Source organism: Rhinolophus ferrumequinum, chromosome 4 (genome assembly GCF_004115265.2).
Source record: "Rhinolophus ferrumequinum isolate MPI-CBG mRhiFer1 chromosome 4, mRhiFer1_v1.p, whole genome shotgun sequence".
Taxonomy (NCBI): domain Eukaryota; kingdom Metazoa; phylum Chordata; class Mammalia; order Chiroptera; family Rhinolophidae; genus Rhinolophus; species Rhinolophus ferrumequinum.
In genome coordinates, this window is record NC_046287.1 from 69,115,329 (window position 1) to 69,140,244 (window position 24,916).

At 43.9% G+C, this 24,916-nt stretch overlaps 1 protein-coding gene across 1 annotated transcript in view; it reads left to right on the plus strand.

Moving 5' to 3' along the window:
• Nucleotides 1-24,916, plus strand: part of PRAG1 (PEAK1 related, kinase-activating pseudokinase 1) — a 53,001-nt gene that overhangs the window by 24,223 nt on the left and 3,862 nt on the right. Inside the window, exons 4-5 of the mRNA XM_033104756.1 lie at nucleotides 6,907-7,064; nucleotides 17,922-18,670. Of these exons, the coding sequence (XP_032960647.1) occupies nucleotides 6,907-7,064; nucleotides 17,922-18,670 (907 nt within the window). The remainder of the gene's footprint in view (nucleotides 1-6,906; nucleotides 7,065-17,921; nucleotides 18,671-24,916) is intronic.

The window sequence follows — 24,916 nt, forward strand, 5'->3', positions numbered from 1 at the left end:
AACAGTTAGCACAGTGCTTGGCATACAGTAGGTGGTTAATATTTGTTGGTTGAAAAACCTGGGAATGGTTTCTGGACCGACAGGACAGGGGACCTACTGCAAGTAACACCGGCATAAGATAAAGTAAAAATGGGGTGCTCTCAGTCACCAAGCAGAGCTGGTGTTCCAGCTTGAACCATTTAAGGATTTTGACGTTAGGGTCTTGCTGACTAGTACAGAATAAATGGGGTGAAACTTCATGTACTTTAGAGGGTATTTGAATTCCTTCTAATGATGGAGCGCAATAAGACAATTGGACATTGAAAGCTGCAGGTCACAGAGGCAGATCCGTCCCTACTTTCCTGTGCTTTTGCAGGAAGTGCATTTTATAGAAAAGTCAGAGAGGAACTGCGGGGAAAGGGAGAGCTCTTAGCTGGCGAGTCACAGCAGGCTGACAAGGCACTCTCATCGCCCCTGACGCTGGCCCTGCAACCTCAGGGCTGCTCCAAAGGACCCTGCACTCACTGGCCCAGCCTGTCCCGGCCCTGGAAGCCGTGCTGATGAGGATGGCACCACAGGCTAGAGTCCAGGATGGTAAGAGGTTCTCGTTCTTTGATTTAGGCATGACTTCATTTATTTGCATCTGAAGCCATTCTGTTTTCACTTCTTCTTCTTGGTCATTTTTTTAAATGTATATAAAACGTTCTAACCTGTTTGTGCTTTGAGAGCTACCTCAAAGGTCTTCTGTGCGTCATTCCTAAGCTTAGCAGTGACTCTGACCAATCCAGAGACTTGGTGGTGTGGAGAGCGAGTCTAAAACTGCATGCTAGCATGATTTGAAGGTTCATATATTTTGCTCCAGTAGCAAATAAGCGCTCAACCGAATGTATGTGGACTACACAAAAGTGAGGGCAGCTGCAAATGAAAATTTGCCTCAGTCACACTTGAAACAGTGCTGTCGTGTGAGGTCTCTAGCAGCCATATGAAGTTTGACGTACAGTCTCTGCCACACACTGGCACCGGCATCCATTGAGAATTTCGGACATTGTGAAATCTCAGAGGTATTTTTAGAAGAGGCTTGTTCCTATGAATGAGGAAGTCTGGCAGATGGCTCTTCCGCCTGGATTATTTTTTCTAGCTTTCTACCGATACAGTATAGAGAAAACGCTGGCAAGGCTTCTTTCTCTAAGGACAATGGGGGGAAAAGGCATTCTCAAAACACTGGGCAGCAGCCACAGGACTGCTAGTCTCTAAGGACGCTGTGCCCCTTGACGTGAATATCACCCTACTCTCCTGTGACTGTGACTAATCCACGGGGGAGGCAGGAACGGAAGTCTGAGCAAGAACGACCCGTTTATCACACTGCGAGAGCAGAGACATCTGCGCAGGGCGAGCTCTCGCTGCAGCTGATAAGAATGTTATTCACCACCCAAAGAGGAAAGACCAGAGTGTGTGGTTTTGGCCCATTGGAGCCACTTCCTTAAATGACGTGACATCAGATTGCAGCTTATTGCTGGTTTGCACTGGTCTTATGAAAGACAAATCACACTATCATCCGTGAAGGAAAAATGCCTTTAAAAAAAGAAGTACAGTCTTGTTATGCCTTGTTGTGTGCATTCGGATTGTCATTTGGCGTTAGGTCTGACAGAATAATCTATGAGGGCCCAGAAGAGTCACCTTTGGAATAGTAAGCCCTTTCCAAGAATTTTAAAGAAATCTATTGCACACACAAATTGAAGACACAAAAAACAACTTGTCAGTCTCTGCTTTGATGACAAACTTCCCCATTCATTTGTAAATCTGATACGGTTTTGCTCATTCTCTAATTAAAGTTGCGGTTCTCTAGGAGTGCAGATTGCACAGGTTTCCAGAGTGGAAGATTTTTGATACAGCTCAGGAAAGAGGCATCACTCCTAAGGTTTTGCTATTAAGAGAAAGTGTCACCTTTCCTTCCCCATTTATACCTGAGCATTCCAAATGCCCATTGGGGTTTAGTTACCCGGGTTTAGTTGCCGGGAACCTAGGTTTCTTGTGCCTATTTAGTAGAGAAACAGCAATAGTGTCCCTAGAAACCATGGAAACATGAAATTGGCTTAGATACTAAGATTTACCAAGATCTGCTACAGGAGGCTCCCCACTTACACACACACACACACACACACACACACACACACACACACACAGAGTGGAGAATTTATCCTACAATCCCAGGAATACTGATTTTGTTTGCTTTCATTTGGTGAGTTTTCAAAGCTGTGACTTCTCCCTTATAGTGACTAGATGCAGAAGAATTAACCCCCCAGAGTCTCAGAAGAGTTGTTAGGTCTGAGAAATAAGATTTTCCATCTATAAGGCTATGCTGTGCTGGAACCAACCCTCACTGAGCTGGCTTGTCTGCTGTGGGCCATGAAGGAAATCCCACTGGGTCTTCCCCTATATTCTGTGCCTCTCAGAGTCTCAATAATGGGTCAACAGGAGTGGCTATCCCAGGGCTCATTCAGGCCCTAGTGATTTTCTCTCCTAGAAATGTTCATTTTTAGTTTATCAAATATTTTAAGCATACAATGAATTTTGAAAATAATTTAACTGACATTCATGTATCTCCCTAAGATTCTTCAAGTATTAACATTTTGCCATTTTTTTAGACTTTTAAAAATAAAATATTACAGGTACAGTGGAAGATCCCTCCTTATCTAATTTCCATTTCAATTTCTCATTGCTACCCACAGTGATCACTGTCTTGAGGTTGATGAGTATTATTTCCATTTTACTGCATATGTGTGATATACAAAAATCTATATAGCATTGTTATGTTTTTAAAAATGTATATAAATGGTACCTGTACCATTGGACAAGGCTGTTCAAGATCAGGAATTGGTAGTCCACCACCCACAGGTCAGCCATCTGGATTTACAAATAAAGTTTTATTGGAAAACATGCCCTCTCATTTACATATATCTATGGCTGCTTCCTGCTTCAACAGCAGAATTGAATAGTTGCAACAGAGATTATATGACCTGTGCCCCTAAAATATTTACCACCGGGCCCTTGAAAGAAAACTTTGTTGACCCCTATCAAACCAATGATTTTTAACCTTTTTTAAAGTCAGGTCCCACAAAAACTATACAGTTAATATCATGATCACACACACACACACACACACACACATTCCTAGAATAAAAGTTTCACAAAACAAAGTTTCACAAATCCTTACTATATATTTTCTCATCTGTTCTGTTTTGTTAAAATAAACTGCTAGTCAGTAAACTACTGTGACTCACTAAATGAATTAGCCATTCATTCACTGCTAGTCATTTGAATATCTTTGCTCAAGAATATGTACCTAAAAATAGAATATAAAATGAATAACTTCATTTTAGGGATATGCATATTCAATTTTACAAGATTCATCAATGTGTTGTGTGTGTGTGTGTGTGTGTGTGTGTGTACACCAATCTTCAGTCCCACAAACAGTGCTAGAAAGTTCCCATTGCCAGACTGATCTGATAGGTGTGAAATGGAATCTTCCTTTATTTATAATCTGATCACTAAAAAGTTTGATCATCTTTTCATGTGTCAATTGACTTTTCATGTTTTTTCTTTTTGTGAGTTGCCGTCACACCCATTGCCCTTTTTTTAATGGGGCCATTTGTCTCTCTGTTGTATTCTTTTTATATTCTGGATACTAATACTTTATATAGATTACAAATAGGTGGGTTGCCCACCCCCAATGTTTGTTTTTTTTTCACTTTTTTTTTTTTTTTTTTTAAGATTTTTATTGGGGTAGGGGAACACGGCTTTTTATTGGGGAACAGTGTGTACTTCCAGGACTTTTTTCCAAGTCAAGTTGTTGTCCTTTCAGTCCTAGTTGCAGGGGGCGCAGCCCACCATCCCTTGCGGGAGTTGAACTGGCAACCTTGTGGTTGAGAGCCCATGCTCCAACCAACTGAGCCATCCGGGAGGCAGCTCAAGTCAAGGTGCCGTGTTCAATCTTAGTTGCAGAGGACAGAGCCCACCATCCCTTGTGGGACTCGAGGAATTGAACCGGCAACCTTGTGGTTGAGAGCCCACTGGCCCATGTGGGAATCGAACCAGCAGCCTTCGGAGTTAGCAGCATGGAGCTCCAACCGCCTGAGCCACCGGGCCGGCTATCACTTTCTTTATAGTGTCTTTTATCATACAGAAATTTTCAGTTTTAAAGCAATCAAATTTATCTATCATTTTTATGGTTTTATTATTATTTTTTAAATCTCATTTAAAAGTTACTTCCCTTACCCAAGATCAAGATTTTTCTCTGATATTTTCTTCTAACAAATTTTAAACCTTGGGATTTCTTTCCATCAAAAATTCATGTTTGTACATGGTGTGAAATATAGCTCTGCCTTCTTTTTTTCTTTTGTCCTATTATTTGTAGCTGTTGTATGTGTACCATGATGAACTGACTCGTTCATTCTTCCATGACTGAACCAACACAATGTTTGTTGTCACATAGCAAGTTCCTATAGGCAGAGATCTGTTTCCTGGATCTCTGTCCACAAAATAATGGCCCCAGATATATCAGAAACAAATCTTTATTTATCTCACTTATACTACAACCAGGTCTAGATGGTTTTACAGGCAAGTTTTAGCAATTTTTCAAGGAACATATGTTCCCTGTTTTAGACAAACTGCATAAGATCTTATAAAGAGAAAAAGTTACCCAATTCATTTTATGCTTCTAATATAACCTTTATACCCAAACTAGACAAGAGCAGTACAAGAAAGAAAAATTATGGGCTAACCTCACATTTGAGTATATATTTTAAAATCCTAAATTAAATATTAGTAAAATTGAATCCAGCCATGTGTAGTAAATTAAGTTTATGCAAAGTGTGCAAGCATGGGTTAATTTTAGAAAAGTTATTAATGTAACTCATCACATCAACAGAGTAAAGTAGGAAAATGATATGATTTTTGTACAGATGTAGAAAAATCATTTGATAAAGTCCAGTAACTATAAATGATTTAAAAATATAAAACACTTAGAAAACTTGAAATAGAAGCACTTCCTTAACTTGACAAAGAGCGTCTACCAAAACCTGTAGCAAACATGGACTTGGTGTTAAAGCATCCCTTGTAATGCTCTGGCATCGCGTTCCCTCTTTGCACCTGGCACCTGAGAGCTTTTCTTTCTTTCAATGCTTTCTGTTACTTTAAATAAGTGTGTGTGTGTGTGTGTGTGTGTGTGTGTACGCATGCGTGCGTGCGCACTTTTACATACATTTGTGTATTTTTTAGTTTTATCTATTTATATACATGTCATGGCATGTTTTCCTAAGTTTGTGGAATGGGGCACTGTGCCAACTCAGCAGCTATGGTGCTGGAATTTCTCCCTTGGCAATTTTCTGGGCTTGCAGACCGAGAGACTGCAGAGACCCCTCTGGAGGGGGCGGAGTAGTTGGATTGCCATAAAGCTGGCTTCTCTCCTAGACTGAGGAGTTGTCGTTATTCACAACTTCAGATCTTGGCTTCATCTGGTGAACATTTACTGATGGATCTGATGAGGATAAAAATCTTGTATGAAACTTTCTATGATTGTATTTTTTAAGAGGGTAAAACAAAGAAAGGTAATCTGCGGCTATCATAGCACTTCCTAAGGATTTGATAGTTCCAAGATCTTTACAGGGACATTGAAATATAAAGAATACTATTGTAATAATTGTCATCACTGTCACACTTACGTGTAACAGCTTTACAACATTTTTCATGGTGGTTCTAAGAGTTGGAGATGGAGAGAGAGAGGTTTCTAGAGAGGACATCTCATGGTAGCAAACAAACTTTCTCCAAACTTCTGTTAGTAAACAAGGGATTCCAGTGACTGTGAAGACCAATACAGGGCTTGGCCATTTTAAATACAAAGGACAATCAATCCATTCTTGATTGTAAGGTCATATGCATTAAATAAGGCAGTGTCAATGCCAAATCAATACTGTATTGTATATTTCCTACAGCAAATACTGAGATAAAGATCTGCTGCCGTGGGAACAGGAATGTCATCAGAAAATAGCAGTTCTGACAAATCTGGGTTACCACCAACAGGGAAAGAGCTGGATTGATTGTGGTCTCTCTGACTTTGTGCTGAAAATGTCAGGTCAGAGTGAGTGTTCACGTAGTCCTTAGAAAGGGGAAGGAGAAATCAATAAGCTAAACACTCTGCCTAATGAGGGAACTGTTTTCTCCAAGGTGAAGTTCTCTGTTCTTGAACTTGATATTCCTGTCCCTGATATATTGGCAATGCTGCCTTAGAAGTGTGACAAAAGATTCCATAGAAAGCTCCCGGGCAGATACATCCTATAGTTCTGGAATCAGGGTTATGTGAACATGGTTCTATCTGAGCATTGCACTTGAAGTCTGCTTAAAATTTCAATAAAGTTTCCCTTAATTCCAAGGAACAACATAGACTCTTTGAAGTTATGTCAAGAGAGGACCAGGCAAAAAAGAAATCCCATGTTTTCAGTCCTGATTTGCAGTTCACTTGTTCTGTGATCTTGCAAACACTAGCCAATCTTTGTATATCTCTACATATGGGCTTGTAGGATAATATTCCATTTTTCTTTGCAGAGACGTTACATAGGATATAATAGGTGACATAAATGTTTTAGCAGACGGGTTCAGACTACGAAGGCAGTTTCCCCCAAATCATGATTTTGGCATTTGTCTAAATTTGATAGGCTCACTTCTCTTAACCACACCCTCTACCATTCATCGCCTACCATTTAAGTACACTAGGTTTCAAAAGAGCACCTGTTATCTCTTCCCAGAATATTGTTTTCAAAACTTGCTGGTGTTGGTCAGTTTCAAGAGCATGGTAGATTCATGGTCCATTGGCCTGGTTTTTGACTAGAAACCAAATTAATCACTATTATTGTTTGTTCCTACATTTTCCAGGCACCTTTTAAAAATGAATAAGAGCAGCTCTGATTTGGAAAAAGTGAGCCAGGGCTCCGCGGAGAGCCTCAGCCCGTCCTTCAGGGGTGTCCACGTCAGCTTCACCACGGGCTCCACGGACAGCCTGGCCTCGGACTCCAGGACCTGCAGCGATGGAGGTAACAGACTTGATCTTCACAGGGAGGCTAAAATTCTCCCGAGTCTGGAAGGCCAGGCCTGGGGTAACTGCCAGGATTTGGAAGGGCTGAGCTAGACCTACTGTCTTGGGCCTGCTTTTCACATGAAATAGACTCTACCAAGGAACAGTTGACATTAATTCCTTGTTGAATATCTGGCAAGGTGCCTCATCTCATATTGTGTCTTCCAATTATACACAATGCAGCCACATGGCAACAAGGCGGGAGGAGGCAGAAGTTGATAGCATGTGGAAAGACTCCTGATTCCTTGGGTGATGAGCCATCTATGTGTAGGTCTGCCCTCCATTTCTGTCCGCTGGGTTAGTTCTCAGGGGATTGGGTACATGCCAACCACAGGTTTTCTCTCTCTTGTCAACCTTCTGTGTTTCTCTCTCCCTCCCTCCTTCCCCACCCCACTCCCCCATCCTCAGGCTCTCTCATGTGCATATGTGCACATACACATGCATATACATGCACACAGTTGGACACAACAGGTGTTTCATAAATGTTTGTTGAATTAAAATCATGGAGGCTTCAGTAGGCAACCATCCATCCCACTTTCTGGATAAAGTTCTAAGGCATTGTATGTGGGTGTATCCTGATTGGGCACATTCCTGAAAAGGAACTCTCAGTTTTCTGTATTTGTGATGGATAGTGTTAAAACCTCTCACCCTTTCATTCTTTGTGTGTGTGTCCTCTCCTGCATTTTTCTTGCACTTGCTGTAGCATGTTAGGTTTCGACAGGTGCTAGCATGACTTCCTCTCTCACTCCTATAGAAGTATTTCTTCTCAGTAGGTAATTTTGGAGTAGAGGCTTCCATTGGAAATTTACTGTCGCCAACATTTTTCTAGCTAAAAGATGAGTATCACTAAGACAGAAACATAGGTTATAAGTCAGACTGTGGTGGGTTCTGATGGGAAAGTTCTGATAGCTCTAACTTAAAAACAGGAAATATCTTAGCCTTGATGTGGGTGGGAGGTGACAGAAGAGGATTTTAATTTCTGCAGGTTTTCCGGGGCTTCTATCTTTTTCCTTTACTCATCCCATTGTGCAAAAATTCCACGAAACAGATTATGCCATAGAGGGCTGGGCCGGGCCTGTGAACCATCAGCCCCTGTGCTGGTCAGCCCTGACCCACTCTTTTGGGATTGTGCCCAATTCTGAGGGAGCAGTCTGCAGTGGAGCTCTCCATCGGCCACCAGCCAGCTGGTATTGATGAAAACTGGACTTCACTGCATCAGCACATTGTTTCTCAGAACCAGCAAATTATGATGGTTGCTTTCAGAGCTCTTACAGTCTATCTAGGCAGATAAGATTAAAACACGTGACACATTCCCACCCAGGGGTGGATGGAACAAGCTAGGAAATTGAGCTCCCCAGGACATGGGTGCTTATAAAGGCTGATGGAAGAGAAAGAAATCAGTGAGAGCTAATGGAGGGTTCAGGGAAGGCTTTTCCAGTAGATGGGACGTCAGCTCCTGTCTGAAGTTTGGTGAGAACTGAGGAGGAGAGAGCTTTGCAGGTAAAGGAAACAGAAAGAGAGGAGCAAAGGCTCAGGATTAGCGGTGCACATTGGGAAGAGGGTAAGACCAGCCCGACATACTTTAATGGAAGCAGATGAGGGGAAAATGGGTTGGTGGCAAGCAGGACGCTGGATTGTATACTGCTCTGGAAACCGATTTCTGGAGGTAGGAAAAAGGGAGCCACGAGGGCTTAATGAGTACGATGGTGACACCTAACTCAGACATTTTTAAATTAGAATGAATACATTTTCATGGTTATTCTTCTATCATGAGCCAGTTATTCAATGAAAATGCATCTCAAAATTTGGATTCCTGGATCCACGAGAAGGTAACCTTGTTACCAGACGCTGGCTCCTTAGAATGAACCGTTTCTATCTGCCGCTCCTATGTATGACTTTGTACCCGGAAATTGGCTAAAAACCAAAGATAATCTCTCTCTCTCTCTATCTCTCTCTCTCTCTCTCTCTCTCTCTCTCTCCCCCCCCCTCTTTTTTTTTTTTTAACATCTCTTAAACATTAATTTGGAGAATATCCAGAACCACTGGTCATGAAATGTAAGAAACCCTTCATTGAGCTTTCGGTCATTAACCAAGGCCGCTTGCTTTACATCTCTTACTGAACAATTATGTTTCAGCCCCATGAGTCCTTACTTTTACCACATAGCCGAAATAGTCACCCATCACACCTATTACTATTTGGCATCTAGTGCTGAAGCTGAGATAGTGGATCAGAATTGGAAAGGTAGCATTAGTTCAAGCTAAAGTTCCTTGAAACCAGAATGCAGTGTCTACCTCTCTAATATTATATACTAAGTCATAATGTACGTTTAGACTATCTATGTATTTTGTCAGTAGGAATTCACTGATGAAAATGAGAGCTATCATTGACTTTTTGCATCCACAATGGAGTGAGGTGAGGACAAAATCATCCCAGTGCATAATAGGAGCTTATGTAAACTTGGAACATCATCAGGTTTTTATTATTCAGGTTTTGTGGCCAAAAAAAAAAGTTTTAAAGTTTATAAGAAAAGCAATTGAAATCGACAACTGTGTTGCATCTTTAAAGTGAGTTTGTCTAAATTTTATGTTTGTGAAATATCATTTGTGTATCAATGTTAATTTTGTATCTTTATGCTTGTACCGCATTTCATACTCCTCAAAGCACATCTGTTACCCCATTTGTCCATGTGAGCAGTTCAATTGAACAGTGAGTCAATTCAGTGGAAGGAAAAATCCATCTATGCAGTTGTTTAGTTTATGCTTGGTGTGGGAGGGACAAAGTGCATGTGTCAGGACAGACCTATGAATGCTGGCAAGGGGAGGCTTGTCTGCAGTGAATGGGTGGATGGATGTGAGGGGAAATTGTCGGCTAAATGAAATTGTCATCAGAAGACTCTTGTGCTTTAATTGGTTACTTTTAAATATGCAAACCTCATGTCCCATTAAGATCATTTTCCTTTTTGATTTAGGGTAAAATTCAGTTCAGCCCTTGGACAAACATCTGTGGATGCCAGGCTCCCAGGGTACAGGAGATTAGAGAATGTTCTGTTGAACTGAAACTGTTGGTACAAACACGAGATAAGAGGTCTAACTATACAATGAACATAGGTATAAACTCCCATGAAGTTATGCAGCAGGGCAGTGTTGGTATTATTTTTATAGCCAGCAAACCAGAGATGTAGAAAGTTAAGTAAATATCTTGACAGTAGCCGCTTGTTTTTCTCAATAATAATGCCAAGTGGGTTTTTTAAATATATACATGAATTCTGTCGTTGATTTGGTAGGTATTTGTTGAATATAAACTATGTACTGGGTATAATTCTAGATGTTGAAGATACAGCAGTATCACAAAAAAAAGTGCCCCCCCAAATGCCCCATCCCTTCTTTAATGTGGGGAGAGATGGACAATAAGGAAAATGAAGGCGTAAAGTAGCCATGGATCATATGGCAGTAGGTGCTATGGGGAAAATTGAGCCAGGAATGTGGCAGGGAGGGGTGGGAGGACCTGTGAAGGGACAGAGACAGTCAGTCACAAAGATCAGACATCAGTCAGAATAAATGACAGCCTGACTTTGATTGAGCATTTGCTCCCCAACTCAGGCTGTCACCTGAGACTCTATAAGAAGAAACAGTATGTTTTTAAGGGTGGTCTTGAAAAAGGCATCTAACACTCTCTAGTTAAAAATAGCGTATTTTCTGACTATTAAATAGATGTGTTAAAGCACTTGATCCTAAATGGATGGGTTTGGTCTAATATATTACACTGGAGTTTGCCCCACCCTCCCACCCACATGGAGACAGACGGAGTCATGGGTTCTGTTCTGGGAGGTGCATTACTGAAGGAGGAAGAAGATATCCCAGAGGAAGAGGTACTCGTTTTTAAGGTTGTCTGTGGCCTGAGCCCCTACAGTACCGCTAAAATAAAGCTTCATCTTTGTTTAAAATATTTCCCTTCAAACTGAATTCTAAATATATATACTACTTCAGTAAAGCCAGTGCTTATCTGTGGTAAAAATTCAAACAGTAGAGAAAGATATGAAGTGAAGTCAAAGACTTCAGATAGCCTGCATCGTAGCTCAAAGTACCACTTTGAGCAGTTTTTTCTGTATCACCTCAGAAATTTTTATCTGTATCATAAACCTCATTTCCATGCATTTTTGTACTTATATCTTGAAGTCTTTATGTCAGAATCTCTAGATCTACCTCACTTTTTCAAAAAGTTTTATTGGGGAATACTGGAGGACAGGGTGTTACTCCAGGGCACATCAGCTCCAAGTCGTTGTCTTTCAATCTAGTTGTGGAGGGCACAGCTCAGCTCGAAGTCCGGTCACTATTTTCAATCTTTAGTTGCAGGGGGCACAGCCCACCATCCCCTGTGGATATTGAACCAGTAACCATGTTGTTAAGAGCTTGCATTCTAACCAACTGAGCCATCTGGCCGACCTCTACCTCACTTTTTTTAATGCTGCGTGATTTTTCATTGAATTGGTGAAACCCTTATCAATGCATGTTTAGCTTATTTTCATACATACATTTTCAAGTATGCAGTAAGATCCTGTAACATACACTGAAATAATTTGATGAGCATATCTGAAAGATAAATTCTTAGAAATGGAATTGATGTGTCAAAACATATATGTGTTTTAAATAGATGTTAGCAAATTATCCTATCAAAATGTCAACTTCTACTTCCATCAACAGTGTGTGAAAGTGCTTTGAACTAACTTTTATTTTACTATTAATTTGGAAGAAAACCCTTAATGATCGTGTTATAACGGGACTGAAAGGTCATGATTCCGGAAGCACCCTTGGGCTGTAGGCATGGAATGCTTTCCATGAGCCTTTTTTCCAAACTTGAGACCGGGCTTCTCCTCTTTTGCGTGTCAATCCCATTCATGTCTTGAAGATTGTTTCTTGGGATGATTAAGTGGTCTGGAGAGACTCCTCACAAATGCCATATTTTCCAGCCAGTTGTAAAACGCCAATAATGCTTCCATTTTCAGACCACATTTACCTGTTTTAAAAAGGAGTGATTCCCTTTGAAGGAATGCTTTGTTGCTTTTTTTTTTTTTTTTTTTTTTTTAAGCACTTAGAGTTGAGCCTATTCTGATTGTGGGACCAAACAAGAGGTTGCACAATTTTCCTTTAGAGGAAAAAGTTACATGTGAGAGTAGAACATTCTCTTCCCCCACCATTCACGTCTCCTGGGGGTGGGGAGAAGAGGTTTGGCAGAAATCTGTAAGACTACCACTTCCTGTGTAACGCAAGCGAGGTCCCTACACAGATGGCTTTAGTTTTCTTACCTTTAACGTGAGAAGATTGAACGAGCCACAGGGCATGGGCAAGGTTCCCTCCATCTGCTTTGTTCCCTATGCCTTGCATTTAGTAGGTGCTCAAGAAAAACTGACTAAATGAATGGATAAATCTGATGCAGCCATTTCCAGCTATATACTCTACTATCTTCATTTTTAAAAATGCTACTCTTAAGTTTTTTGAACAAAGGAAAATTCCATTTGCTTTACCTTACTGGAAGCTGGAGAATAGTCAGACACCAAAGCGAAAGTTTGGAGCTTGGGGACTCTTAGCTGGGACTCTGCCCTTTGCCTCCACACTTGCTCGGGCCCAGCTGCTGCCAGGAGGCAGAGCTGTGCACTGAGGGAGCCAAACGGTGCTCATTCATACAGCTCAAAACTGGACTGACCACTTCCTCCCTCAGCTCAGCTCTCATTTTGGCTGTGGAGAACAATGAAAGTGCCTATTAAAACCCAGCAAGAAGAGAAGACTCTATAATAAGGAAAACCTTATAGCACTACATTTGAACTTTTGGCCTGCATTACTACATAGGGCTTAAGCTGTTTTTTTCCTGACTATTGAAACCCTGATTTCTGTTTCCTTTTAAATATAATGGCACCAAACTGGTATACCTTCCCCTTGGTCCTTTTAAGATCCCACCCTGTACACCATGTGTGATGTGTAGTTTCCCACTAGAAATTCTCATCCCTGAAGCCTGTGCACTAAAGAGATGCAGAGGTGTTCTCCGTAGTCGGCTACTGGCTTTATATGCAGAATTGGAAATTGAGAGGAAAACTTAGGAACTGAGATTTGGAGCTCTCTGGCCCAATTAGCATGCAAAATCATTTTACAAACCTACAGTGATGTAACTAATGATGTAGGCAAACTTCCCAGAAAAGTATTTTCCATTCTCACCCCTTTTATACCTTAATTGTAAGCCAGAATTTGGAAACTGATTTGACGCCAGCGTAAAACCAGGACATACAAGCATACCTCGTTTTACTGCACTTCTCTTTATTGTGCTTCAGAGATGTTGCATTTTTTACAAATTGAAGGCAAGACCCTCCACCAGCCAAAACTCGCTTAACTGTGATACTCGCTATATTGGCGGTGGTCTGGAACCCAACCTACAGTCTCTCTGAGGTATGCCTGTATTTGAATTCATCTCATGTGCCTTTGGAGCTGAGTGCTGAGGATATGGGCTGTTGGCCAGTTTTTCAGGATGTTTTTAGGCACAATTTTCTGAACCAGTGGTTTGCCTGTGAATTCTGAAACTATTTTAGGTGTCAAGGCATATGTGTTCCCTCTTCTTTTTGGCTCTTCTAAATGCAGAGTGTGGCAGCTGCTGCAAATAGTCACAGTTGAGCCGCCCTGTTGCCTATGGCCGTGTTGAGGAGAAAATTCCCCATGGAAGAGTCAAGAAAAGGACAGTCAGAGTGGGTCCTTAGGGGTGGCCCCGAGGCCGCAGAAGAAAATAGGTACTGTTTGTCTCATAGGGGAGAAATCAGTTTCAAAAAGGACCACATGTTGGCATCTATTTCAAAGTAGCCCTAAGAATATTAACAGCTGAGATGTTATATGGTCCTAAGGTTGCTGGGAGTTATGGTCTTCTCACCATCTGTGGTTCCACATCTGGAGAACAGCTTCAAGGACCCATAAGTTCAGAAAGATGCCTCAGGCCGAAAGGCAATATATATATATGTGTGTGTATGTATATATATATACATATATATATGTGTATATATATATACACATATATACACACACACACACATTTTTGTATACATAATATATATATATATATACATACACACATTTTTCCCCCAAATACAAACAGTACAATATGCCTATATAATACCCCTTTATATGGGTTAAGTGCACATTTCAGATGAGCCTCACTTCACCGGGTGAGGTTCCGGTAAGCACAGTTCTTTATGTCTTTGGGGAACTGCATGGTTGAGGAGTGTTCTGCAGTGCATCCTCTGATTAGGACGTGCTTTATGCAGGGGATGGGTGACCAGCACATAGCATCTAAACCAGGGGTGTCCAAACTGCGGCCCGCAGGCCAACTGCGGCCCACGATCCATTGTTAATTGGCCCGCAGCAAATTCCAAAAATATATTTAGTTTACTTAAATAAACCAGGTGAGCAATACATACTTCACCTCGAGTGAGTGGCCCGGCTGTTTGTGTATTTTACCGCATGTGGCCCTTGGTGAAAAACGTTGAAAAAAGTTTGGACACCCCTGCTCTAAACAATAAAGGAAAATGAGCCAGCCCACTCTCTACTCCCTGAAGCCACACCTCTTCCTAATAGCCAGTACTCCTTGCCTAAGTAGTTACAGGATACAGATCTGATCAAAGCCACGGGCGAGCACAGTCCCCACCATCTCCAGGAAAGCCAGAGAACACAGAGGGTCAGGGAGAACGTTGTTTCCTTCCACTGCCTCAAAACATGACTTATTTTTTGTACTAAAGCAGAACCTCTTAATCCTCTGGTAATTTACGGAATAAGAGTGTACAGATTATTTTTTTTAAAAAAACAATTCCTGCTATCCTTACAGATTAGAAAGTTCACCTTTGGAAGCTGTGGGAACTAGAGATAGAGGAAGGGTTGAAGCAAGATAACCATCTGCCTAGAGGTATTTTATTTCCGAGGCAGGTTTGAGACAAAATGCATGTTAGAAGAGGTTGAAAATGGAGAGAGTGGCCGAAATTATAGACTATTAGCGCTGGAAGGGGCCTTCACAGTGATGCCATCCGGCAGTTTTTAAATGAGGAAAGTTGGGGTGGGGTGGAGTAGGTCAACCGCTAGTTACGGGTTCATTCCACTATCTGCCCTCAGCTCAGAGCAGAAGCAGAAAGGGACGCATTGGAGGCATCAAGGTGAGCTTTACAAGGAAAGCAAGGGGGACAAACCAGTAAGGACTCTCCGCTTTCTCCCCTCATCCTCTATCTTCTGTGTATTGATAATAAATTGAGAAAACAACAGTTAGGTGGAATTGGGCTTTGGCTTTTGAGAATGCAGAAAGGCCAGGAAATGGACATGGTTCCGCCCAGCCACCCTCTTGCTCATCACCTGGGGGACTGGTGGCTGAGGTTTGGTGTCCTGTGACAGCCCCATACATGAGGGTTTGCTACTCCTCACTTTTGTAGCCTAGGATCTAGTGACTGAATCTCCTCCTCTCAGCCTGTGCTGCTAGAGGAAGGAGGGAAGGAAGTGTCACCACCCTAGCCTTTATCTGTCCCCATGTTGGACCAGCCCTTGGGAGGCATAAAGTTTCTTCCTGGGGAGCATGGGGTGGTGGACTTATGGACTCCAGAATTTCAGAACCTGGTGATGTCACCTGCAATTAGGATCTCCCCTGTGGCTGGCTGTTTCTTGCGTGCCACCATTTGGACTGTTGAGAGGAGAATACATGGGCGTGAAGCTGACTGGTCCCAACTGCACCACTGTTGCTTGATTTATAATTAACCCGGGCCTCCTGGAAGGGATATAAATCACTCATTCAGCCTTGCTGGCAGGCACCCTGCCTGTCATTAGCCAGGGGGTAAGGTGGAAAGGAAAACTTGTTCCGATCTTGATAAACCACTGGAAGGCTTGAGTGACTGCCTACTGCAGACGTGGGAGCATGCAAAGCATCCTGCTTCCTCCTGGGTCTGGTGAGAGATGGTGGAGCCTGGAAAGGTGTTGATGTGGGATGGGGTGAGGAGGGCTGCCAGCCTCCCTCTGCTGCACAGGGTTTTTGTTTGCATGAACCTGTTGGTTCCCAGCTCCTATGTTCAACAATCTGTGTACCAGCTTTGTCCTTCTGTGAGCTTTGCATTCAGGGATGCCACACGCTGTCGGGGTGTGTCTGAGTGTCAGTGAGGCCGGGGCGTGGAGGTCAGTGCTTGCCCTGCCTGGGGCAAGGCGAGCCCTGAGGACACGGTCATTCACCTTGCTGCCGAGAGGGTCCCTCCTCCCTATGGAGCATCCTAAGTGAGGAGACCCACAGTTGATCTAAGGGGCGTGGTGCCAGTGTTTGTCCTTAGGGGCCATTCTGTCCTCGTTTTGGTTGCAGAAAACAGAGAGCGACTCAGTGTGGTCATGCAAGGTTATTAACTATTCAGGAGCAATCCTAGAAAGGTCATGTGCATCTGAGTGAGGTGACGCAAAACTAATAATTTGCTTCCTTTGTGGCCTTTCACTACTTGCCTCAGGCCTATGTGTTTGCTGTATCTCTTTCATTCTAGCCTTTCTGCTAAGGTGGGGAGGGATACAGGCGCCACGTGCCTTACCCTTAAGATGACATGGCACAGTGAGCTAAACGAGGGGTGCACGTCATAAGTACCTATTCCCTTGAATCTAAGACCCATTTTTCTGTCACATTTTAACCTTCAGGACTATAGGGTGCATTTTACAACCTACGAATGCAGTTCGTGTTTTCTGTTATGCCTTTAAAAGCTGTTTTTAAAATAGTGTGTACATCTTCCAGTCACTTGTTAGAATGAAAGAAATGAGTATTATTTCAATTTGCCCTTGCCTGTTTCCAATGTCCATAACTTTTTCTTACATATTTTTTTTTTACCTGAACTCTTGTTCCATTATGAAACCTCGATTGTATACACTGATACAAAGAGTAAAGTGCAGTCCTCACCCTGTCTACATGAGCCCTTCATTTCACCATCTGAGATGGTTCTGAATTTCCCCGTGCTCTGTGGAGACCTGAGCCAGGTGGAACGCCCCATGGGCGCCCCTCTGGGTCTGCAGAGCTCAGGAAAGACTCTCTTTCCCTTAAGATCAGTTTCTTTAATAAAACCATGTTCCTCTGCCTTCCAAATTATCTGTGGGCCAGCCCTGCTCCCCGAAGCCATTAGGGTGTTTGTCAAAACTCATAGAACTACACACTAAAAGGGGGGATTTTACTGTAGGTAAATTGTGCCCTCTATAAACCTGACTTGTAAAAAAAGATCCAGCCAAACCACACACGTGGAGGTTCGTAGTTGCTCTTGCAGCATTGTTTGCAAAATATGAGGAGCAACCTAAGTGTCTATCAAGAGGGAAGTGGCTAAATAAATTATGATACCTTCATATGATAATACGAGATAGCTATTAAAAAGAACTAGCTAGATCTGTAAAAAGAACTAGATACATGTGCTCTGAAATATCTCCAAGATGTAGCATTAAATGAAGAAAAGCAATATTCCAAGAAAGTTTGCTCTCCTTGTATAAATGTGTGCACGCTGCGCTTGTTGGGTTGTTTGGCGTATCTTCAGAGGAATATTCCGGGGTGGTTTCCTCTAATGAGAGGGCCTGAGTGCTGAAGGCCAGGGTGGGAGGAAAACTTCGTTGGCACTGTCCGCCTTTTTTGGCATTTAAAATTTTTTGCGTTGTGCATAGGTCGTCACTTCAAGAGAGAAATAAAAATAAATTGCTTTGAGATAAATAAATAAACAAAAACAAACAAACTAATCAAGCCACAGGGCCCTGGAATGGAGTGGCATTGGCCTCCAGCCTCATTATTCTTGTTTCTTGTTTTCAGGCCCATCATCTGAACCGAATCACTCACCCACCAACAGTGGGAAGAAGCTCTTTGCTCCTGTTCCATTCCCTTCGGGCTCCGCTGAGGATGTGTCCCCCAGTGGCCCCCTGCAGCCTCCGCCTCTCCCCCAGAAGAAGTTAGTGAGCCGGGCGGCCTCTTCACCGGATGGCTTCTTCTGGACCCAGGGCGGCCCCAAACCGAGAACGGCAAGTCCCAAGCTGAATCTCAGCCACTCGGAAACCAACGTCAGTGCCCATGAGGAATCCCACTTCAGCTTCTCCTCAAGCCCCGGGAACCGCCACCACCATACCTTCTCCTCTGAGCCTCTGGAGAAAACTTTCAAAGGCAGTGGCCATTGGGTCCCAGCCGCAGGGCTGGCAGGCAGCAGAAGCGGCAGTGGCAGCCCCAGCCTCCAGTGCAAAGGGGTCCCGTCGTCGTCCCAGCTGAGCATGGCCAGCCAGGCCTCCACCAGCAGCACCCAGCTTCAGCTCCACAGCCTCCTGAGCAGCATCAGCAGCAAGGAGGGCACCTATGCCAAGCTGGTGGGGCTCTACGCCCAGTCCCTGGCCCGGCTCGTGGCCAAGTGTGAGGACCTCTTCATGGGCGGTCAGAAAAAGGAGCTGCACTTCAATGAGAATAACTGGTCCCTCTTCAAGCTGACCTGCAACAAGCCCTGTTGTGACTCAGGAGATGCCATTTATTACTGTGCCACCTGCTCCGAGGACCCCGGCAGCACCTACGCTGTGAAGGTAGGTGCCACCCTTCCTTCCATTCTGCAGTACAACCCAGCTGCTCCTGCCTCGCCAGAATGGCGGCTTGAGCAAGTCATTTCACCTCTCCCGGCTGCAGGAAAAGGGTTGAGTCCTAAGCGTCCTTTTAACATTTCATGCTCAATGATTTCACACTCTGCCTGGCCCAGGACATGGGGCAACGAGATTTGTGCCATGAATAGAAGATTCAGTGCTATCAGGCGTGAATTTATGTGAAATAGAGCTGGAAGGAGAGTTAGACTTAGGCATCGTATTGAACAATCGATTGATCATTCAATGTGCAGCTAGACTTCTGGCTGAGTCTAGTAAGTATAACTACTTGACCCTGAATTCTCACAGGGTAGGTAGGTTTTACAGATGGGGAATCTGAGGCTTCAAATGATTAAGGAATCTGCCCAGCGCTCGTTGGGGGCAGAGATGGATCTGAACCCGAGTTTGTCTCCAAAGTCCTCATTCCTATCTGTTAAGGAAAATGAAGTTTAGTGGCTGTGTGCGATGTCGGAGATGTGGTAGGTTGGGGAAGAGGGTTGTCACTTTGTGAGGGGTGTGCATGTCTAGCTATTGCATTGTTTTGTACACCTGAAACAAACAAAAAAAAAAAACAAGGAAGAAAGAAAAATGAACTTCAGAGAAGTGATTAATCCCAGGTAACCCAGCTCTTTAATCTTTGACCCTAGATCAGAGCTATTGCTGCCACACCCCACTGCTCTCTCAGCGTGAAGCTCTGAGCAAGCTGGTGGAGCGTCTGCACCCATCTGGCCACGCTGCACTCTGCCACTGACTCGAGTCTTTTCATGTGGCCCCCTTTCTTGTCTTCTTCGGTGTCCTTTGAATATCTATGGGTCTATGGCCCTTCTATAAATGCAGACTTTTGTGGGAGTAAGGAGGGGAACTCGGAGCTGTCTTCTGCCATCACCAGTCCCACAATATTCTTTTATTTCTAGTTAGAAAAAAATGTAAACAGCAAACTAACGTGAAATGGCCTTGGTGGGGTAGCTTCATGCTTAACAGCGAAATTTTTTTTAAAAATGTGATGATTATCAGCCAAGGAAAATTGCAATGAATTTTACTTTGAGGCTTTTCTTTTGAGAAATTGGTGATACCACCATAAAATATAGATTGGTCACCCATGATTTCTATGTTTAAGGGTTTGTATATAATTACTTGCTGCCTTCCTATGGGAGAGAAAAAAAAGAACTAAGGAAGGGGATTGCTACTAGGAGGCTTCAGTTTGCTATACAGAAATCAAGGCCCTGAAGAACTAGGAAGTGTGGCCAAGGTGGAAGAAAACACAAATGTCTGGAATGAGATTCTGTGGATTTCCTGAATTTCATTGCCTCCTTAATCTACACCCAGCAGCTTCTCTCTGGGTACTCTGTCCTTCCCTGCCACTTCCCCAGCCATGATTAGAAGAACAAAAGAAGCAATCACAGCATTTCCCTTCCTATTAGGATGGTGCTGTATCCAGTCAGGAGGGAGGGGGCAGATCCTTCAGTGAGCTGAGCACAGTTAGCCTGTTATCACTGTCAGCCCAGAGCCAGAGGACTGTATGCATCCAACAAAAGGGACGTGGATTTGAAATCCTTGAAAGCCCAGGGGATGGAGGTGTCTGTAGGACATTCTTCATTTTTGCTGGCGCACTGAACCTGAGAAGGTGAGCTGTGCATCACGTCTCTGCGTTCACCTTCCTGTGTTCAAGTGCATCGGTCACTCTCACTCGTCTCCTGGGCTGAACCTGGGGGTTCATTCAGTGCCAAGAGACAGCTGACCTCTCCATTGTGAGGGGGAAAGAGCCTGGTGGAAGAGGCTTACTCCCTCTTGCCCGTGGGGTGAAAGTGATGTGGCCCTACTGCAAAGAACTAAAGGGCCACCTGGGGCAACATCTGCCACGGGATCAGGACCTGGGGCAAAGGGGTTGGGTTTTTATATCCCTAAGTGACTGTGGTGTGCAGCTTGCATTCTAGGACCTCCTAGCATTCGCCACAGTCTCTGAAGAACAATGCAGAGAATTGAGCTTTCCCAGAGGATGGTAAAAAGAAGCCTTGCTCCTCATTTCATTAGAAACGTAAACCATAAAGAAACTGGAAGACAGGCCTCGGCCCTCTAAGGAAGACAGGCCCAGGGGTCTCCTATCTGACTTTGCCAGACACTTGGCAGCTGAAGGACTATCTCTGTACCGTGTGAAAAGGAAATACTCAAGAGTCTGGGGAACAACAATATCAATTTGCAAATGTGCCCGGCCTGGTAATGGGGGGCGGGGGCGGTGTGGGATGGGGAGCATCATTTCGCACGTGCAGCTGTTCCACTTCATTAACTGTGCAGTCTAGACGGAGCACAGTCATCTGGATTCCGCAGCGGGGGAGCCGGTCCCCCTTCCCACTGCCTGTCTGTTGCTGAGCTCATTTCATCTGTGCCTGGTAAGCGGGCGCCATGGTTGCGAGTCCCCATTAACAAAAGCATGTTCCCACCTGCTCCCCCTAATGCCGGGGCTTGGTCTGTGGGCTCAGCACCCTGCAGCACCGAAGAGAGGAAGCCGGCTCTGCAGCCCTCCACCGTTAATATGTGGCAGTGAAAATCATTAGCTGTGTGCAAGGTTTTGAAGCTGTTTCATTCCTTAGTCAACTAGAATTCCAGTTGGGTAATTAGGGACCTGTGTGAAGGCGGCTGGGCCTTTTATTTAACAGACGTGACTTAGCCCAGATTCTCAACCACAAATGAGGCCATGGCTGCAAAGTTTAAAAAAGACTCGGCTCAACAAAACGTTTGAAATGTGAGCAGAACCAAAGGTTTGGGTGAAGGTCTTGAGCCAAAACCTAAGCATAGACACCCTGAAAATGAAATGAGGAGAGGGGGTGGTGGTGAGGGGAGACGGGGACCGAGAGGAAGCCTCCTGCTCCCTGTCCCTGTCGTCTGTCCCTCCACCCTGCTCTCCATGCAGGTGGTGAGGAAGCTACAGTCCAGCAGAGGACAAGCTCACTGATGTTGGACCAGCTCACGTCCAGTCCAGGTGCCATTTACTCTGCTCCTTCATTTACATCTCTGTGCAAATTGTCAGCAGCTCCGCTGGAGCTCTGCTGGGAGTGTGCTGGGCCCAGGCCTTTCATGCCCTTGAGAAAAGGGATCCTTGGAAACACTTCCCAGGCCCCGGGCATCTGTGCAGTAAGCGTTGGTACAAGAACCTGCAAGCTGGCAGCACCAAACGTGGCTGCAGCCCAACCTGCCTGAACAGTCACCATAGCAACCTTTCCTGGTGACTGCTCACCTGGGCTAGGCGCTGTGCTGAAAGCCACACCTGTGTGGTGTCATCTAATGCTGACCATGGCCCTGGGAGGAAGGAGCTGTCACTGCCCCTGATACACAGAGGAGAAAACAGACTGAGATAAATATAGTCAGTCCTCATTCATGGGTTCTGTATTTATGAATTTACTGCTAAAATGTATGTGTAACCTCAAATCAATACTTGTGGCATTTTTGTGGTTATTCCTGGACATGCACAGAGTCGGGGGAAATTTGAGTCACCTTTACGTGTAAATTCCGAGCTGAGGTAGAACAAGGTGGTGTTCCACCTTCTCGTTTCAGCAATGTCAACCGTGTCCTTTCCGCAGACTATTTAGTGCCTCGTTCTTCACATTTTTGTGCTTTTTGTTGGTGATTTTGCAGCTTAAAATGGCCTAGCTGAGTGCTGAAGTCCTAGCTAATGTGCTTACGTGCAAGAAGGCTGTGATGTGCCTTCAGGAGAGTACTGGATAAGTTTCGTTCCGGCAAGGGTTAGAGTGCTGCTGGCCATGAGTTCAAGTGTTAATGAATCAACAGCATCTATTAAAGAGGCGTCTTTAAACAGAACAGAAACAAACACATATAAGACAAGGTTATATATTGGCCAGTTGATAAAAATATTGTAACCAGAGGCTTGCAAGAACTTCACGTTGTATTTCTCCCTAGGACAGTGGTTCAGTATTCACTAATTCAGTGTTTGTGGCTACTTAATAAATAGAACGTAACTACCGCCGACAATGGGACTCGGTTGTAATCTGCTAGTATTTGCCGAATTTATATTTAAGCCAATGTCTTTTGCCTTCCAAAGCCCACTTTGACCTCTAGACTACTTCTCAGTCGTATAATCATGGGCAAATAATTTAACCACTTGAAGCCTCAGTTTCCTCCTCTGTGATAGCATCTACCTCACTGGTTTGTTTGAGATTTAGTAAGACACTGCGGGGGAGTATATTGACGAGGCACAGTGACTCACACACACAAGAGTTCTGTTGGTATCTTGTGATTGAGAAGCTCTCACTGAATGGGGGTGACCCCGACATCAGTAACGCTTTTCCCACATAGCCACAGATGGCAGCGCAGACACGTCCATACACAGTGGGGGATATTTATACGCAAGACTATTTTTTGAGGACCCCACTCCCAACCCCCACCCCAAATGTCCTTTAGTTAAATAGTATTCCAGAAGCCTACCATATAATAGCTGAAGGCAGTTGGGTGGGCTAGAATAAGAAAGAGCCTGCAACAGTGCCCTTTCCATATGTATTCCAGGATCGTTTTTTTTTTGTTAGTGTGATTGGAACCAATGTCTGGGATAAATGCATGTCCCTTTTATTTCTATTCTACTTCTATAATAGAGAGATTACGAGATTAATGTGTTACCTCCCCTGCCCCCCCCAATTATCTTGATAAAAGTTTCCTCAGAGGCTGAACTCTTTTATCCCAGGTTTCATGCTGAGAAGGTTTGTATAGCTGCAATATAAATAGACCTCTGTGAAAAGGTGCTCGCCATGGCACTTCTAAAAACAGCACCTGTGAGCATTGTGGTGCTTCAGGAACACTGCTGTAATCATCTGAGTGGCAATGCAGCAGCCCGAAGGGTTGTTTTGGGATTGTTTGCAGGATGATGTTTTCTAGGTAGATGCGAGAGGCCTTTCTTCTCAGGATTACATGCTGATCCTTCCATTTCTATAACGCATGGCTGAGGTTGCACAATATCCTTTTGAGAGAGGAGACCATCTTCAGTCCCTTCCAGTGTAATTACAGGGAAATGGAGGCCTATTGGTGTGTGGCTGTCCAGCTGTGTGGCAGCTAGATGAGGACTGGTGCTGCTCAAGATGCTTGGGCGGCTGGCACTGTTTTCAGGACAAGAAGGTGGTGAAGAGGGGAAAGAGACGCTTGTGGGATTCCCCGAAGGAGCTGGAGATCAGCTGCTTGTTTCTTCTTACCTTTGGTTCAGAGCGTGCCTTTGGGCCTCTGGGTTCTCTGTCCCTGGAGAGCTTTCTGTTTTCTTTCAGCTGCTCTGATTCACCCTTGGAGGAAAAGTGTGTGGCCTCCACATAGCAGTTCCACCAAAATCAGCCCTGCAGGTCGTGCCAGCTAGTAGGCATTGCGTATTTACCTGGATCTAGAAACTAGGGCAGCCTAAGGGAACGTGGCCAAGGCCTAGAGGTTTAAAGCCTGCATCTGCCCCTCAAGTTCCCCAGGAAAGGAGTGCTCCACAGTCCAGCACATCTGCTGTCTGCTAGCTGCTGATTCAGGTGTGAGGAGTGCAGAGCAAAGCGGACTGCCTATGTCAGCTCTGACTTGGCTTCCTGAGAATTTGCCCAGCCCAAACTGGGGGCAGCATGATGTCTGCCTACCAATACCAGGGGGCCACACTACATGTTGTTCTGTAGGGACCCCACTCTTGCTGGGTTGTGTGATAATTCTATATTTTAACTTTTTAAGAAATTGCCAGACTGTGTTCCAAACTGCACCATTTTACATTTCACCAGCAATACACGAGTTCCCATCTCTCTGCTCACTCAAAGACGTGTGTTATTGTCTACCATTTTTCCTATAGCCGTTCTAGTGGGTGTCAGCTGGTACCTTGTTGGAGTTTCGATTTGCATTTCCCTAATGAGTCATGATGTTGAACATCTTTTCGTGTGCTTATGTGCATTTACATATTTCTTGGGTGAAATGCCTATTAATATCTTTAGCCTACTTTTTGATTGGCAAGTTTATCTTATTACTGAGTTGTAAGAGATTTTTGGAAATTCTGAATACAAATCATTTATCACATATGTGTTTTGCACATATTTTTTTCTCAGTTTATTACTTGCCTTTCTGTTTTCTTAAAAGTATCTTTGGAAGCACGAAAGTTTTGAATTTTGATGGTGTCAGTTTATCGATTCTTTCTTTTATGGACCATGCCTTGGTTGTGAGATCTGAGAAATCTTTGCTCAA